The sequence below is a fragment of the Hippopotamus amphibius genome, chromosome 3 (genome assembly GCF_030028045.1).
Source record: "Hippopotamus amphibius kiboko isolate mHipAmp2 chromosome 3, mHipAmp2.hap2, whole genome shotgun sequence".
Lineage (NCBI taxonomy): Eukaryota > Metazoa > Chordata > Mammalia > Artiodactyla > Hippopotamidae > Hippopotamus > Hippopotamus amphibius.
In genome coordinates, this window is record NC_080188.1 from 178,871,837 (window position 1) to 178,889,491 (window position 17,655).

A 17,655-nucleotide genomic window follows, 5' to 3' on the forward strand; every position below is an offset into this window, starting at 1 on the left:
TCTGCATTTTCAAGATGAGGAAGCTGAGGTTCAGACTTTAGTAATTTGTCCAAGCTTCTAAATGATGAACCTGGGATCTGAAACCTGATCATCCTTACTCAAAGCCCATTTGTTTTAAAGAATAGAAAATAACCACCCTCCCTTTCTTTTAACAAAAGTCTTGAAATAACAGACCCTAAAGGAAAAATATTTTTGTTGGAAAGAATACTTTCTGTATAGCTCCAAGGGCAACTTTGCCTCCAAATTCTGAAAGCTTGTTCATTCACATGATTTACCAAGAAAAACATCCAATTTCAATAAATACCACAAGGGGGCACTAAGTCCTAAAAAAGCTTAGATAAGCTTCTGGACAGATTAAACATCTGTCCAGGACTCTTTAGACAGATAAGTCTGAATAAATATTCTGCCATAAGTGACTCTTTCTAAGAACAAATATGACCATACTTCTTTCATGCTTAAAACCTTCAAAGGATCTCCATCCCTAATATCACTTATCATGACATACAACTTCCTTTACATGTGCGCATCTCCCTCTAATTTTAAACACTTACCTGGCTTCCCCAAATAACCTTTTCTCATGTCCCGTCTCTCCAAACATGCTGTTTCTTATGTGTGACTGCATCTCCCCCAGCCCTTATTCAACAACGAACTACACATCAGACTGACACAGGTCCTCCAATTCTCAAAAAAATGTCTCTGCTAACTTCTGACTTTCTCTGACCGTCCTCTGACTGTAAATACTTCTCTTCCTTCCCATATCATATCATGTCTCAAGTCAATGTCATTATCTCCCTGCTAGACTGAAAGGTCTTCGAGGGAAGAACCGCGTTTTACAGGTGTACATATGGTCAGCACTGGCAGGAAGCAAATCCTCTTCAAGTGGGGAAGTGAACTAAGAAACCACCAACATCTATCCAATAAACAACCTAACCTTACACCTAAAACAATTAGAGAAAGAAGAACAAAAAAACCCCAAAGTAAGCAGAAAAAAAGAAATCATAAAGATCAGATCAGAAATAAATGAAAAAGAAATGAAGGAAATAATAGCAAAGATCAATACAACTAAAAGTTGGTTCTTTGAGAAGATAAACAAAATTGATAAACCATTAGCCAGACTCATCAGGAAAAAAAGGGAGAAGACGCAAATCAACAGAATTAGAAATGAAAAAGGAGAAGTAACAACTGACACCGCAGAAATACAAAAGAAACCACCAACATCATACACCTGTGGCTTGTTTCAGAGGCTATCTTTAAAGGCTTAGGAGTAATTTTCATAAAGACATTTTAAGTTCTTCACCTCCTGCTTAAAATCAACTTGAAAACTGTAATAATCAACATTCTATTTGAAGAAATTATATATGTCAAACTTACCATCTTAGTTAAATAAAACACAAACGAATACACGGAAAGAACTGCATTCTCCAAAGGTGTGACACTTGCTGGTTCTTCAGCATTTGTTTCCAGTTGCTTTTTTGCGTCAACAGCATCGTTAAGAGAATCTTCCGTTGTAATTATCCCTAAAATTGAGGGAGAAAGCTAATATTTTATTTATGCTTCAGAATAAGATTTGTTTCTCTTCATTTTAAATATTCAATAAATAAGTGCCCACTAAATATTAGTCACTCTGCCTGGATATGTGCTTCTCCTAAGACAATTATATAAAAACAATGCCAGAACCCCCATCACATCCTCAGCTATAAAACGAACAACATCTCCAACCGACTCTACCTGCCAGCAGTCCCCCCATCACGTCCCTGGCAATGCAACTGCCATCTGAACAATACAGACTCGTGGGGACTGAGAAAGACAGAATTTTATGCTTTTCCCGTATACACACCATCACATTTAACAAACATTTATTTAGTGCTGGTGAAGCACTGCATTAGAAACTTCAGGCAAACAATGAGTAAGAAAAGTGTGTTAGTTTGCAGACCTGCACCCATACTCAGCACAGCATCTGGCACCTGGCAGGCACTCAACAGCTGCTTACTGAATGGATGAGTGACAGCTACACAAAAGGGAATACGGTAAACACTGAGAGAGGTGAAAGGGAACTGCTTACAGGGTGGGGGCCTGGCGTTCAGCTCTGTGAAAGAGCTCGAATTCCAGCTCTACCTGAAAGGATCGCCACATGATGAGGCAGTAGGAAGGAGATTTCAGGAGGAGTGATTTGGGTCTGGGCGCTTCTTATAAATAGCTAGGAGTCCAAAAAGCAGCTGGTGAGAAGTTGTACTAGTTGCTGCTCAGGTCTCTTCCAGCCCTGAGATTCCATTGCTATTGATCTATGAATCTGACCACTGGTGAAGTTTCCCCATCAGTTCAGCACCTCAACACCTGAGATGCATGAAGGGACATTTGAGAAGATCAGCCTCTAAAGGCAGTTGATGTCATTTTGTGGTGGAACGTAAAGGACAAGGCAAAACATGTGTTTTTAATTCTGCAAGCAAAATCTTTCCTAACCCTGAAAGTTTCTGAGCAAGAGAGTAACAAGTCTTATCTGCATGTGACGCATTCTCAACAAGCAGAACCTTTTTGAGTTACAGGAGTATTTATACAAATACAACATCCTCCGGAACATAGGAGACCTCTGATATGCCATTTCTTCTCAAATTAGCTGAATTCCTCTTCCTGCTGTGACCTCTCCTATATTTTGAAGCAGGGGTGGGTCGGAGGGGCAGCCCAGTGCTGCTAGGCCTGTGGTATCACAGGGTAATGCTCTATCTATGGTTAGAGACCATGATCTCTAAAAACACAAAATGGTAATGATGTCATATCACCATACTGGATAGACAAAATAACACAATTAGTTGTTCTGATTTATTGGTAAAATGAGGGAGCTACAGAAAAACTAGAAAGCTGTTGATACTATTACTGGGGTTGCATTTTAAAAAACTTTATTTTTAAAACAACTTTCTCATCCAAATGAAATGAGTTGCTCTCCCACTGGACATTTACTGTGCTCTGTGATTAAGTACTATTCACAGGGGTCCGTCTACACTGGACTGTTAGGTACTGCAAAGTTCTGTACTGTTTCCTCTAATCTTTATTTAATATAAGGATATCTAGACATAAATATCCCCTTCACTGTTTTAAAGGAAGTTTTACCATGTCCAGGTAGCAAATTAACAGAAGAACTGAGCTATAATGTACTCTTTGGGGGTGAGGGGGTGAGGGGGTGAGGGGGATGGAGGGAAAACAGAATTTGTGAGTTTCAGAGCAGTGGTTCTCAAACTTTAACTTCTAACAGATCAGAATTCCCTGGAGGGCTTGTTAAACACAGAGTCACAGATTGCTGGTCTCCACCCCCAGAGTTTCTGTCACTGTTGGTCTGGCTGAAAACTACTGTTTTTGAGCATAAGGCTTTTTAAGAATAGCATTTTAGATTTAAATTACTCACATTAAGAGTGGGATTGACACATATACACTAATATGTATAAAATAGATAACTAATAGGAAAAAAATTGTATCCATTTTGTCACAGTGTACTAGATCGTTAACAATTCAAGTTTACTAAAATATTTTTGAGCTGGAAAAACAAAAAAAAAAGACTCTTAACAAAACAACAGCCAGAGATCAATTTGCTTCCCTGCTACCTCTCAAATCAACCTCTAGCAATTCCCTCATATCAAGAATTAGACTAAATTACTCACATGCTAAGATGTGGTTAGAAGAAATAGATGGTTTATATCTTGGACTTGTCCCTTGTAGTGAAAAGTGAAAAGCCAGCAGAAAGCCTTAAAAACTATACACATCACAGATTCAAGAAGAGTTAATTTAAACCTCCCTATGTTCTTCTCCTTCATTCATAAAAATTACATAGAAGTAAATTATACACAAGAGGAGAGAAAATTTTTATTCATTTCTCAGTGTTGGGATGGATAGGTAGGTAAATAAATAAATAAATAAATAAACTCACATACGCTAACGCCGGCCTTGCACTGGCTGGTAGGTTAGTTACAGTCTCTGGCCTGCTTCCTACGATTGGGCTCCATCTGTCTTGATGCCTGCTTCTCTCTGTTACTTCTCGGATTTCTTACTTTTTAAATGCATTTACACCTGTGTTATTTCCTACCTTCAGCAACAAATCTCCTAGGAGGTCTTCTTTACGATAGGCCTCTACTTTGTAGAGAAAAATTAGCAAGCTTTACCTGGGTCTCCGTCCGTCTGCGTATTCGGCTTCTGGGACACTTCTGAGATACCCATGTCACTGGTCACGGGTTGATCCAAGTGGCTGGGCTCTTCAGAAATCTGCATTATAAGAACGTCGGAGCTCTCCTGTGGGAAGTTCTCCTCCAGCGGTGCTTGAATGTCTACAGGGGAGAAGAACGCACGGGGCTGGCAAAGCTTGACGCCAGTCCCCCTCCCGCACCCCCTCACCACATATCTGCAGGGCCCCTCGTCCCTGCCCCGTGTGCTGGCATCTTGTGGGGCACGACTGGGTGAGGAAAAAAAGAGTTCCAGTTGCTTTTATTTTACTTCACAGATGGCTAAGCTATACAATGAAAGTGATAAACAAACCCTCATCCCAGGAATTCCCTGGCGGTCCAGTGGTTAGGACACCGTGCTCTCACTGCCATGGCCTGGATTCAATTCCTGGTCTGGGAACTAAGATTCCACAAGCCATGGCAAAACAAACAAACAAAACTCTCATCCCGAAGTATTTCATAAATAAATATATTTACAGTAGGGATGTCAATAAACCTAACTTTTCTTGACAAACCAACATATGCCCACACAGATAAATGTGCAAAAGGGAATTCCAAGCAAGAGCAGAAACAGGAGACACCTATCCTACACAGAAATAACAGACCCCCTTCATCCACAAGCATGCCTATTTCACAGAACTAGCACAGAGAAGGGCATTACATACAAAGGCAGCTTGCTGAAGTGCCTTTCCAATATTTCTGAAGTGCCTTCAAGAATCAAGAGAAGTGAACCCACTTCTGTCCCTAAGAGGCTCAGGGCATCACCCAATGTGACCCACAGCAAAAGGTGAATTTCTTTGAAACTTCATGGTTTACCCTGGAAATTCATTTGAGTTTTGCATTCTAATCCAAATATAGCTGCTTTGATTAAATGTAAAAAATGTCCCCATCTCCAAATTGGCACTCTGGGAAGATACATTTATTCTGTGGTTTTACGTCCTCCTGTTAGCCAATTGTATACCCTCAGTTCAAATGCCCCCGTTTGAAAACCACGGGGACAGAGAAAAAGAGCGTGGAGCTAGGAATCAGCTTATCTAGGATGTTGGCTCAGGGTCAGTTCAATCACCGTTTCCTCAACGGCTTCTATGTTACGTGCTGTGTTAGAAGGCTCTGTATCTTGGCTGATACTTGATTAATCTGAATGTGAGAACCCAAGCGCCTGGCAGAATTTAACTACCCAAGTGACTGCCCTAAAGAGGCAGGAAAGAACATGGCAGCCACCTGAAAATTGGAGGGAATGAAGAAGCTCAGGCATCAGGTTAAAAGTTATGCCAGTCAATCCCTGGACAGACAGCAGTTATTTTACAATGAAGAAGATGTGTTCAAAAAAACCCTGTCATGAAACGTGTACTTTATTACCAGGTCTACTTTGTACACTATTTTCTTAATCATGTCTTTCTCTTTTTATAAAGTTTCCTTTTGAGAATGCTACCAGTCTCAACTGTCTAAGGGAAGAGCAGAGCAAGAAATCCTTCTCCACGCCCCAGCCTCCAAGAAAGAAGGTGGGAAGGGTCATGTGGATGTCCCTGCACTCTGGGCACGCTGGGACCCATGGACGGAGCTCTACAAACAAGGCACGAGGCACTCTGGCAGCCCCCTGGCCCCCACACCTGTTTCTCAAGCCCAATCATACAAGGCCACAGGTGGGTACCTCACCTTCCGCTGGTCCACCCCAGCCTTCCTCTGAAGGCTGTGCCATGGCTGGGGGTGCCGTCTCCTCCACCGTGGAGTGTCTGTACCTGACAAAATAGATCAGGTCTTGAACATCATCAAGCACTGCAGCCTCTTCAAAGATGCTACTGTCCTTCATCTCTAGATCTCTATTTTCGGTCACATGAGCATCGAGCATCTTCTCTGCCTCACTCAGAATGTGTGACTCCCAAGCACGAAAGACCTTATCTAGGATTTTCTCCACATTATAGGGCAGGCTGTCCCGCTGCGCCGACTTCAGCTTGGATGACATTTCCTGGAACATGGATTCCAGCTCGTGGACATCAAAGTACTTCCGGAACCGCTGCAGAGACTGCTGATCTTTAAAGAAGCTGCTAATTATGGGCAAGTCTTCTATATAGACAACGTGCTTGGGCTGAACGGGTATATGTGGAGCCCAGGGGAATGGGTCAGTGTTGTGGTCCTCGGGGGCAGACCCCTGGTTTCCTGCACCCACGAATTTCTCTACATCCTCCTCATCCTCTTTCGAGAGTTCTACCCCAGGCTTCTCTGCGAGCCCTGAGGTCTTCGGGTGTTCTTTAAGATAATCAGGACCTTTATTCTGAGACGCTTCACCCAACTCTGCAGTCTGATTTTCTTTCTTGCCAGGAAAGTCACTTCCTTCAGAGGGTCTCTGTGCTTTCTGATCCACAAGGGAGCTTTCTTCTTTTTCCACCCCTGGACTACCTGGGTCCCTAACTAGACTGTCTACCTCTTTACTTGCAGTCTCATTTTTTCTTTCATTTTCTGATATATTACTAGTTTCTTCTTTGTTTTCTTCAGCTTCTAGATCAGTCTTAATGGCGCCTAAAACAGCTTTTTCAGGGACTTGCAGGTCCACATCTAACCTGTCTTGAATCTCAGGGCTTTTTTCTTTAGACTGTTTTGCACTTACAGCATTTTCATCCTCCAGTAGTTCTTCGGGGCTATAATCGTCATCTTCTGCTTCTGGTTTCTCAGTGTGGACACCTGGTTCTTCAGTGGTATGAGCTTGGCGTGTTTTTCCTACCTCCTGCGTGACCGGCAAAGGCTTGTGACGGACAAGCCCTTCACCTGGGGCGTCCTCTGTGACCTCTTCCTCAGAGAGCCTTCTCTTCTCACTCACTTGCTTACTCCCTGTGGCAGCCACATCTCCTTGCTGCCAGGAAAGATTTCTTCCCAGAATGGGACCCTCTTCTTCCAGTTTTCTTAGCAAACCAATTTCATCTGGGGAGGAGCCTCTAGTCTGATTTTGAGGTTTAAGAAGCCGTTCCTTTATAAGTTCCTCACTCGGATGCTCCCCTGGAAGCGTGTGTGGTTTCGGTCCATCTGCTGCACCATCTCCGTCCTGCTCGCTGTCTTTGGAAGCATTACGCTCACGTTCACCCAAGAGGGGTGCCAAACCCACGGACTCCTGTGTCATCTTCCCTTCGTCCCTTTGATTCCCTGCCGCTTCGGGTACCGATTCACTCTTGGAGGCACCTTCCAAACTCTGCCCTCGTGGCTTTTCTTTGTGGGGCATTTCCTTTGAGATATGAACAGCTGCTCCTTTTAGGTCACTCTCTTGGTGAGCAAAGGCTGACTGTAATGTTTCCGCGCCCTTTTCAGCAGGTGGCGAAGGGCTGAGGGGGCCGCCTGGGGGAGAAGCATGCACAGTCATGCCTTCGTGCTTCTCATCCTCTGATCCCACCGCATCCTGCACCAGGTCCCTCTCTGGTTCCTCGACCTTCCTCCCTTTTCCTTTAATGTCAAATTCTGGGTCCGCTTCTGGGTCTTCGTCATTATTCGTTGCGGGGACTTGTGCATTCAAAAGGCTGTCTGCTGCCTTCTCAGGGTCACTGTGATCAGCAGCTGGCTGTGGTTTCCCCAATGTGCTCTCCAGGACTAATGCAACATCCCTTTCCTTTTCCTCCTTTGAATCAGACCTCTCTAAATCTGTACCTGTGTTTTCTTTACCCTCTGTGACATCAGAGAACATGGTATCTTCCCAGGTTGTTAATATATTTTTATCACTGTTTTTGATGGAAGGGGGCCGAATTTCCTCCACTGTATGCTCTTCATTTGAATTCTGCTCTTTCTCTGTTGAATGTTTCTCAACTCCAGAGGTCACTGGAGTTTTCATATCTTCTCCATCTGTAAAGGTGAGTAACGGCAGCTCATCAAAATCTTCTTTATTGTCCTCTTCTTCCTTCCCCACTGTGTAATACTCAGCGTCCAATTCCTCATCAAAATCATCCTCTAACGAAGAGACAAGTCTGGTTGTCTCATCATCAGATACAAGTGCATCAGCAGTTGAGCCGAATTTGGTTTTCAAGTCCAGAGTCATTTCTGTTTTCAAAAGTTTATAAGCATCAATCTTCTCCTGTTCATTCGAGACCTGAGAACTATTGCTGGTTCTGTTGTTTTCACTTTCTGGCACTTTTAACTTATCTTGCAGCATTTCTCCAAAAGGTTCAAGTGAAGATTGCTCTCCCTGAGCATGACCTGTTTGACTATTTACATGGGGTTGGCTCTTCTGAGCCTCATATCTTTCCCTGAGTTCCTTAGTGTTTTCTGATAATATACTTTCACTTTCCTCTGAGTTGGGTTCTACTGGCTCAGGTTCAGGGTCACTTCCCTTAGATGCTTCAGGAGGTTCTTCCACATGTTGAGAAGTTTTTTCTTTAACTTCCTCAGAATCTCCAGTGGCAGAATCGTACAATTCCAAAAATCCTAAAAGTTCTTCTACATTATAATTATCAAAATCATCTCTTCCCCCATCAAAACAAACAAAATCTGTCTCCTGCAAGGGAAAGAAAATCATTAGTGTCTCACTAACCAAGTGTCACAAGAGCAAACATTTACCCACGCTAATAACAGAGATGATCTCAAATTCAGATTTGGCTCTAGAGGGGCTTTTGTGCCAATCCTGGGGAGTCAGGAGACAGGGAGATGGAACCCATGTTTCCCTGGCTTCCTGCTTCCACGAGGAAGGACTCTTACCTGAGTAATGCTCCTGATTTCCCTGCATTCTCTTTTCCCCAGGAGAGGAATGATTCATGTGGCTGGTGGGAACCATCCCTGTTTTCTGCTTGGGACTGGCTGTAGGGAACATACAGCCTCTCTCTTCCATGCAGTCAGTTATACAAGGACAGACCCCCTTGGGAAAGCCCCCCAGTTGGCTAGCTCTGCCTGTGGCTGGGTAAGTCTGTCTTATTCTAGACTGCAACGTTCAAAAGCCCATTAATTTCCCGCATACTTGACCCGTGTTCTCCAAAAAGCTTTATCATTAAGTAATGGTGACATTTTGGTCTCCATCTACCTGACTCCTGGGTCTCTCAATTTGTTCTCAGCACAAGTAGAAAAAAGTAGGGTATCATTTACTGGGTCTCCCAACTTTCAATATCTATGCCTGATGTGCTGGGAATTTACCTCATAACTTGCCCAGGACAAGCTGGAAGACCACCCAGCATCTCCATCATCCTCCCTTCTAGGCTGTACTTCCCTGCTTACCCCGCTGGAAACAGGTGGAATCACCTTGCTGATAGGCTCTAAGGCTACAGATTTCTGGCTCATATTTTCCTTGGATTGGGAAAGATAAATGAGCTGAAGAAGTATCTTCCTGAAATACAGGTGCAGGGGAAGTAGAAATGTTAAGGGACAAAGAATGGTGTCAAGGGGCTCCCACTCAACTATCACCACAAGTATGGCTTGAAAACAAGATTCAGTGAGGGACACATGCTACTCTACATCAGGGTCCTGATGAGGTGTCAACAGATCTGCTTGCGGACTACTCATAAGTCTATATTCTTCCTTCCCTCCCCTTGTAAACAAACTGACATAAAATGGGTCACAAAAAGAAGGAAAGGTTAAAAAACCAACAAAGATAACTTTCTTCTCCTAACTAAACTCTCACAATGCTCTGGAGAGACCTGACACGTGTTGTAAGGATGAATGACTCCTGTTCTCATCACACGCATCTCTAAGCCATTTCTTAATGTTGAGGGAAGTGTGTAGTGAGAGTGCAACGAGAAGGCGGAATCCCCAACACGTGAGGTCTCTGTGACCAGTAAGCTGCTGTCTCACGTGCATTTCCCTCCCAGCAGTATCTTCATTAGGAGTGAGGCCTAACAGGCAATGACCCTCGGGAAGGCAAGGAAATTTCAAGAATAGCAATGGCTCTGTGACTTCATACATTCTGCAGAGCTCAGCTGAGAAGTGCCCCAGGCTAGCAGCTCACATACTCTTGCAGCAACACCAAAGAGTTGCTCAAAGATTTCTATTTGAAGGTGGGTATCAATTCTTATAAATTTTAAAACTCCAGAAAACAATCAGCTGGAATGAGGGTCCCAGAGCACAAAATCCTTGTCATCACAAAGCTATTCTAAGTTAGTGCACCCTGGATGAATGCCTTATAGACTGTGCAGTCAGGACCTTGCAGATTTGAGGCTGGACCCCACTCAAAATGCTCTGGCCCCCTTTTCCAAAATCTTTCACATAACTCTAATCCCTTAAATCATTAAAGAGTCAATAACAAAATATTATGGCCTAGTACATAATTTAGGATTTGATTAATTTAAACCTGATTTCTATATATAGCACTTAAAATGTCTAAAAGCTATTCAGTGAGTAGTTTTCAAAGTGAGATACCTTCTCATCTTGCTTGCAAAAAAAAAATATTTACCTCCTAAATTTAATAACTAAATACAAAGGTACTGAATTATTCATCTTTTTTCTCACATAAAATAGCAAAGAAAAATCCTGAATAAGCATACACAGCCTTGTATAAGAATACCTGATTCAACATACAGCTATCAGATTATGATATAAAGTCTCCCATAAATTCTTTTCAAACTTTTCTTTCTTCCTTCCTTCCTTCGTAGTCTGATAAATTAAAAATTAAAATCTGATACACAGATGTTAACTTGTTTTTTTTTTTGATCAAAACACATTCAAAGACTTCCAAAAATACTTAATTGAATGTAACTGATGAATTGATAAGCCAATTTATAACTGAGAAAAACAACAACAAAAAATCCACAACTTACATCTGTTGGAACTTGTAGCTCTTCTTGAGTATATACTTGGACTACACGGATTAAATCCTTTGGAAAATATCCAAAAGTACGCCCAACCTATATTACAGAATTGGCAAAAGAAATGAGTATCAATCAAAATTCTGTACAAGAAATATAAGTGAGAGACTTCTTAGTAGTGAGAGGAAATATAGAGACAGGTAGATATAACCACAAGAGATGCATAGTTGCCATTATGATTACAGAGATTATTATTTCAATGAAAATTAAGTACAGAATATTGTAAGGGCAACTTTTCTAAAACCATTGACATTTTTCTTTCAACGTTAATCCTAAACACACAGCACATAAAGCGAGATTTCTGAAGTTGCTAGAAGATCTGCCTAAGAGAAAATTATTGTATATTATGTGATTAAAACTATGTAAATTAAGGCTGGTTAGAAACAATTCCAAATAACCTCTAACAAGGATTTATCTGCACATTTCACAGTATCACTCATAAACCAGTACTTAGAAGTCTTTCTTAAACCAATAAACAAAAGCCATGAAAATTAATAAGTAAAAAAAAGACAACATTTCTGAAATGCATGACCACTACAACAAAAGGCAAATATTTATGGATATCATGGGCTGTACTAGCTTTTTCAACAACTGGATTTTCAAGTATTTGGGGAGAAGATAAAATTCATACTAATTACACAGCAGTTTCATGCAAAGTAAACCTCTATAGAAGATTACCCCATTTATCTATACCACTAACTTTTAAAATATACTAAGTTTGTCCTCCTGAGAAACATACACTGTCTTTTATTAGCTACAGTCTGAAAGAGAGAAGCAGATCTCTTTCCAATCATTAAAGGAGATTGACATGCAGATCAAATGCACAAAAAGAAAAAAAAAAGGCTATCTTATCACTAACTCCTAACATATCCTCATTATGAGGGCTCTTGTTGTATCTGGCAACTATGTGAAAGCCAGTTTTAGTAGATACTGCCTTGAAGATTAGATAAGACAAGGCAATTTTAAATTGCTACACTGGCAGTTAAAGTCTGAAACTCTAAGAAACAAAAAGAAGCTTCAGGATGAAAACTAAGAAATAGAAACAGGAACCATTTGAAAGCTCAGGAGAGAGTTTTTAATATCCTTCACATATAAGGTTCATGACAGAGATGGGAGACTGAGGGAAAATATATTTACTTCCTTCTCAGGAAAATTTTATTTTATTAAGACAATCTGGAAAAGGGAAAGAAGTCAGAGCTATGTGGAGAAAGGAAATGCATTTATCTTTGTGTAATCTGTCGACTGAGACCATAGGTCATAAATAACTCCATATTTTTACACTGAGTGGGTCCTATTTCTTATGATCTGACAAAAAGATGCAGAATCATGGGCCCTCATGACTGAAAGTCATCTTTAGATCTAATTTTGCTTCCACATATCATCTCTGCCAAGGAGCTGCTGATTTGACTTGGGAAAAGAAAAGAAAGAAAAGAAAGAAAAGAAAAGAAAAGAAAAGAAAAGAAAAGAAAAGAAAAGAAAAGAAAAAAGAAAAGAAAAGAATAGAATATTGTTTCAAGAGAACAAATTCTGCATAAGCTACTATCAGGACAAATGAAAATAAGTGCCGCTGCCCTGAAAGGAAATATTCACAAGGAAAATGGGTGAGACACGGGCCCTGCCTTTATAGAGCTTTTGACTTTACAGGAGCTAAGACAGTACATACATTAACTACAATACGAGGAAGTAAAAGGAATGCCACATGAGCAGTGCAAACAAAGTACCACCTAAACAATTATGAGACAGCAAAGATCCCTTCTGGCTGGGAGCTGAGGGCAGTTCTTCCCTATGAAGGCAGGGTCTAAGTTGAGAACCAGAAAGACTGGCACGCTTTCTAGAGGTAATCCAGTCGTGAGCAAAGGTCTGGAGGAGGGAAAATGCAAAGTCAAGTTCACTTACCCAAATGCTCCAGCTTCGCCAGTGTATGAAAAATGCAGCCTAGGGACTTGGAAAAAATGTTCCAAGAGTAAAGACCATCAAGAAATCTCATGCAATAGACTTGAAGAAAACAGAACATACTCTTCTCTGAATATGGTGATTCAACTGGGATCCTGCCTAAATACACGGGCTATACCTGACCAGTTAGTCTTACAGGACTCCTCCCTAGGAATCTGGACCACCAGCATAATAAATCAATTTTTCCTGATGGCAGCTTCTCAAGCCTTCTTTTCTGTTGTTTGGTGTTTATTGAGAGTGAAAATTTTCACATTTGGAACTGGGTGCTTCTCTAAGTTTGGACAATCCTAAGGGCATTCAGGACTCTTTCAGTAAATAACCAGTCTACCCATCACATAAAAAGGAAAGGACAAAAGCTCATAAGCCTCCCAATCAGGTCACCCCTAGTGAAGCTCCTCATTAAAAACATCAAAGTGTGACAAAGTCATTGATTTCCATGTCTGCTATCCCAGCACACACAGAGCTAGCTGGGAACAGACTGCTGGGGGGAACCTGCAAAAGCAAGTGTCCAAAAAGCAGGAAAAGGATGTCCAGGCAGTTGCAAGCAAAACAAGCAAACAAACAAGAACGCACACAGTGAAAATGATGTTTTGCTTTTTTAACTGAAACAGCACATGTGATTAGGTATGCTAATAACTTAGAAAAAAATTATCTTTAAAATCAACTCTAAACGTGAATGCCTGAAACACCATCTTGCTCATCCTTCACAGGATTAAGTCTAATGCGCATGAATCCTTCCTTTTTGAAACAATGAAGTTAAGAATTTTCAGGTTTCTCTGTCGGTAACTACGAGTTTGTTTTCTGCATTTGTGAGTCTGCTTCTGTTTTGTTATATTCATTCGTTTTACTTTTCAGATTCCACTTATAAGTGGTAACGTATAGTATGTGTCTTTCTTTGCCTTATTTCATTAAGCTCAATACCTGCCAGATCCATCCACATTGTTGCAAAGGGCAAGACTGCAGTCTTTTTACGGCTGAGTAATACTCTACTGTATATACATCCACCACATCCTTATTTACTACGTATGGAGCATCCGTGGCTGCTAAGGCCGAGAACTTGATGCTGAGGAGTGATGGCCAGAAGCAGTTCAGTTCTGTTGAAGCCCCTCTTCTGTACCAAGCCTGATGCCAGCTGGGGACACAGAACCAGCCTCTTTTTGAGAGGACAGGTTAACTCCAACAAAGACCCCAAGAAAACAGTTTCTTAAAACTACAGTGCTAAACAAGCCAATAAAAAGGAAGAAAATTAAGTATGTCAAATTTTTACTTACACTTCCAGCCCAAACTTCAGGAGATCCCCCTGCCAGTTTATAGTAGACATATACAGAGTCACCTCTTTTAAAATTCACAAAACGACAATCCGGGCCTGTAAAATCTTCTAGAGCCTCACCCCGGTACATTAACACTGTATATAAAGAGAGAAAAAAAAAAAAAACACACAAGCAGATATCAGGGTTCAGCTTTCACAGTCCATATTGACTTATCAGGAAATATAAGCATCCACTGTAAACAACAAACGAGGTTCTCCAGTATTCTCTGGAAACAATCACTTTCAACCCATATGCTCAAAGCATCTATAGACCTTTATCATTATAAATCATGACATCCCCTGCAAATAGGAGAGAGGGAAACTTTCTGTTTTTCTCTACCAATAACGCTGAGAAACAAAAAGCAATGTGTCCACCTCCACGCAAGGCTGGTCTCAAGCGAAACTCTTGGTTCCCCTTCTAACCATCTAGTCCTCAGTCTTTGCTGTTTCATAATCATAAAAAGCTTCATTTTCCAGTTGGGTAAATTGGAGCGCAGATGCTACTAATATAAGCATAACTACATGCAGAGGTAATAGGTAACTGGGGAGAGCACCCAAGAACCCCCAAGGGGTCAATTAACTTGAACTAACCACTAAAAGTCCCTATCTTTAAGTGGCTGTAACTGCTACCATGCAGCAGTAAACACTGTCCATTTCATTCGCAGTCAAGTTGCTCTCTCCATCAGTATCTGGATAAATTCATGGGAACGGATATCACACCCTATTTTGAATCCAACCACATGACAAGACATTGTTTTCCTTAAAGTATATAAAGTTAACTATACCCAACATTAAGGTTTATTTATTTCTATAAACAAAATCAGAAGTGGGCAAGTAGGTTTTGTTTCTATAAACAAAATCACATGCGGTAGGGACAAGCAAAACTATGAGAATTGTTTAGTAGTTACCTTCAGTCTTAAAATGCAGGACTTAAATCGCACTCGATCTAGAAATTGGTAGAAGCAGTAATTTTCTTTTTGTTGGCCAAATACACAGTTTCTGATGTAAGATGAAATGGATAATAAATGCAATTAAGTAGCAGAGAAAAAGAAGGATGAAATGGAAACAACACTTTTTCTAAAAGCCAACTAGCAATAAGCGCATTATAACATATCTTTAAATATGTATTTGAGGGACAAACATATAGATTTAAAGGGGGTTATTTGGATTAAACTAAAATCTGATTATTTTAATACGTCAGCATTCTAATTGAGATACAACTAGGTGAGAGGCCAAGTTGAAGGTGATGGACAATCTGAGACGGGATTCTATCAAAATTGGAACGGCAATGTCTCTCTTATTCCCCCTTAAAAGAGATCACTGCAGATTTATAATAATACATCAGATGACACAATGCACACTGTGCAACAGCTATCTGAAACGCACACAAGGACAGCTCACACACACACACCTTACTAAGTAAACATCTGATGCAACACAACACAGACCCAGACCCTGCTCTAGCTGCTGCCTGTTGTGTTCGGTTACATCTGTTTGGACACATGCCATTTCTCAAGTTATGTGACAGCCCCGGGCCCTTCCAACACCATGTCTCCATACTAAGGAAGCATCAGTGATGTGATTCTCCAGGTAACTGGTTTTGAGGAACCCAGGCAGGATAGTGCTTGAAAGCAAAGAACAGCAAACTTGGCCATATCCAACCCTGCTTGCTAGTAACCCGGATTTACTCTGAGAAAGCTGCTGGAAAAATTCATGGAAGTTGCTCCACTTTTGTACCGTTTATTTACATCAGTCCTAGGGCTACCTCTAGGAATGGCTTCACACACATCAAGGACTGCCTCCTTTCTTTCCTCTAACAGTGTGGCAGTGCTACAATTCTTCAAATTGTGAAAACTGGTTTTGAATAACACCAATTTCAATATAAATAGCTAAACTGTAGCCTTCGGCCTCTTCAGAGCGAACATTTTCCTATATGCACTGATTACAACATATAAACAACGGTTTCTGAAGTGGTTACCAGTATGTTACAAGGTTATTTGAGACCGGTTGGGAAGCCACAACGATGATACTAGTCTGGCAAATACACAGGAAGAGAGCCCAACAACGCAAGTGACTAAGGCTGAAACGGGCTGGATTTATAAAACCTTTTAGGTATTTAATTATTTTTACTTTAACAGTCTTCTTCATCGGAGTCTGGGGCTCTCTGCCCTCCTAAACGCCCACAGCCGCAGCCGCCGCCGCCCCCCCCCCCCCCCGCCCCGCTCCCCCCAATTCGCGGTTAGGGAACAATTCTGCTTCCTGCGCAAAGAGGAGGCTGCTGGTCCCAGGTGGCCGATGCAGATTCTCGGCCTCTCTCGAAAGCGAAAGATTCTGGCCTTCCCGGTGCCCCCTCTGCCTGGCTATTTGCAGGAGCCTTCCAAGCACAGAGATGACAGAACTGAGGCAGAGCCGGGGAAGGAGACCTTGGAACACTCTGCAAGCCTGGACTCCGGGCTCGTCCCAAACCTAAACTCCAACCCCTGTTCAAAAGGCGGTCCGAGCCCCGAATCCGAATGAAGCGGAGGGGGCGAAGGCGCAGCGCCAGGGAGCCTCTCCCGAGCCCCACCATCAACCCGCCGCCGGGAAGACGCCCAACGAGCCCTTCGCGCATCTGCCCCCGGACTGCACCCCGCGAGGTCCCCGCGGCGGGGGCAGGAAAGCGCTCGTAGGCAGCGTGGGGAGCCCCCTCGGAGCCGGGGCGGGCCGGGGGAGGGGGCGCTGGGAGCGGGCCCCGCGGAAACCGGGGGCCACCTCCGAGCCCCCAGCCCCCCGCCTCCCTCGGCAGAGGAAAAATGAAACGCTGGCAACAAGTGGGAGGTGCAGCCCGCCCCCACGGCCGGGGCCGGCGGGCCCGGGCGCCGGAAGACCCGGAGGGGACAGACGCAGGGACCCGGGGCTCGCCCCCCGCGGCGCTCCGCCCGACCGGCCTGCGCCCCCCGGCCGGCGTGCTGGGCGGCCGAGCTCCCGCCCCCGCGCCGCGCCGCGCCGCGCCGCCGCCCTCCCGGGCACTCACTGCTGCATTCGTCGTCCGCGCAGAGTTTGTGCTGCGAGAAGCGCCGGCCGGGGTCCGGGTCCGGCTGGCCCGAGACCCGCCAGGGCGGCCCGAGCAGGAGCAGCCAGAAGAGCAGCCCCGGCGCCGCAGCCATGTTGTGGTCACCTCGCGGAGCCGGTGACGCGGAGCAGACGGCCGGGGCGGGCGCCGGCGGGCGGGCGGAGCGCGGGGCGGAGCGCGGGGGCGGGGGGCCGCGCGCGGCGGGGCGGGGCGGGGCGGCGCCCGCCGGGTGTGAGTCCCAGGGCGACACGTCGGCACGGCCTCCGGGAGGGGGCGGAGGGGGTCCCGGAGGCGGAGGACCCGCGCTCGCGCCTCCTTCGCGAGGCCTTCTCCTCCGGTCGCTGCCTTGGCAACCGGGACTCTGTCTTCTCC

The 17,655-nt window shown here is 43.5% G+C and overlaps 1 protein-coding gene across 4 annotated transcripts in view; it reads right to left on the bottom strand.

Annotated features, from left to right (window-relative positions):
* MIA3 (MIA SH3 domain ER export factor 3) overlaps positions 1–17,410 on the bottom strand; it is a 52,303-nt gene extending 34,893 nt beyond the window's left edge. For 3 of the 4 annotated variants that reach the window (XM_057728065.1, XM_057728064.1, XM_057728067.1), the window contains exons 1-6: positions 17,245–17,410; positions 14,194–14,327; positions 10,922–11,008; positions 5,862–8,676; positions 4,149–4,310; positions 1,372–1,517 (exon numbers count right to left, since the gene is read on the bottom strand). In XM_057728065.1, the coding sequence (XP_057584048.1) occupies positions 1,372–1,517; positions 4,149–4,310; positions 5,862–8,676; positions 10,922–11,008; positions 14,194–14,327; positions 17,245–17,377 (3,477 nt within the window). In that variant the 5' untranslated portion in view covers positions 17,378–17,410. Of the gene's footprint in view, positions 1–1,371; positions 1,518–4,148; positions 4,311–5,861; positions 8,677–10,921; positions 11,009–14,193; positions 14,328–15,139; positions 15,231–17,244 lie in introns of all 4 variants that reach the window. The other variant, XM_057728066.1, reaches the window with a different exon arrangement.
* Between the last annotated feature and the right edge of the window lie 245 nt (positions 17,411–17,655).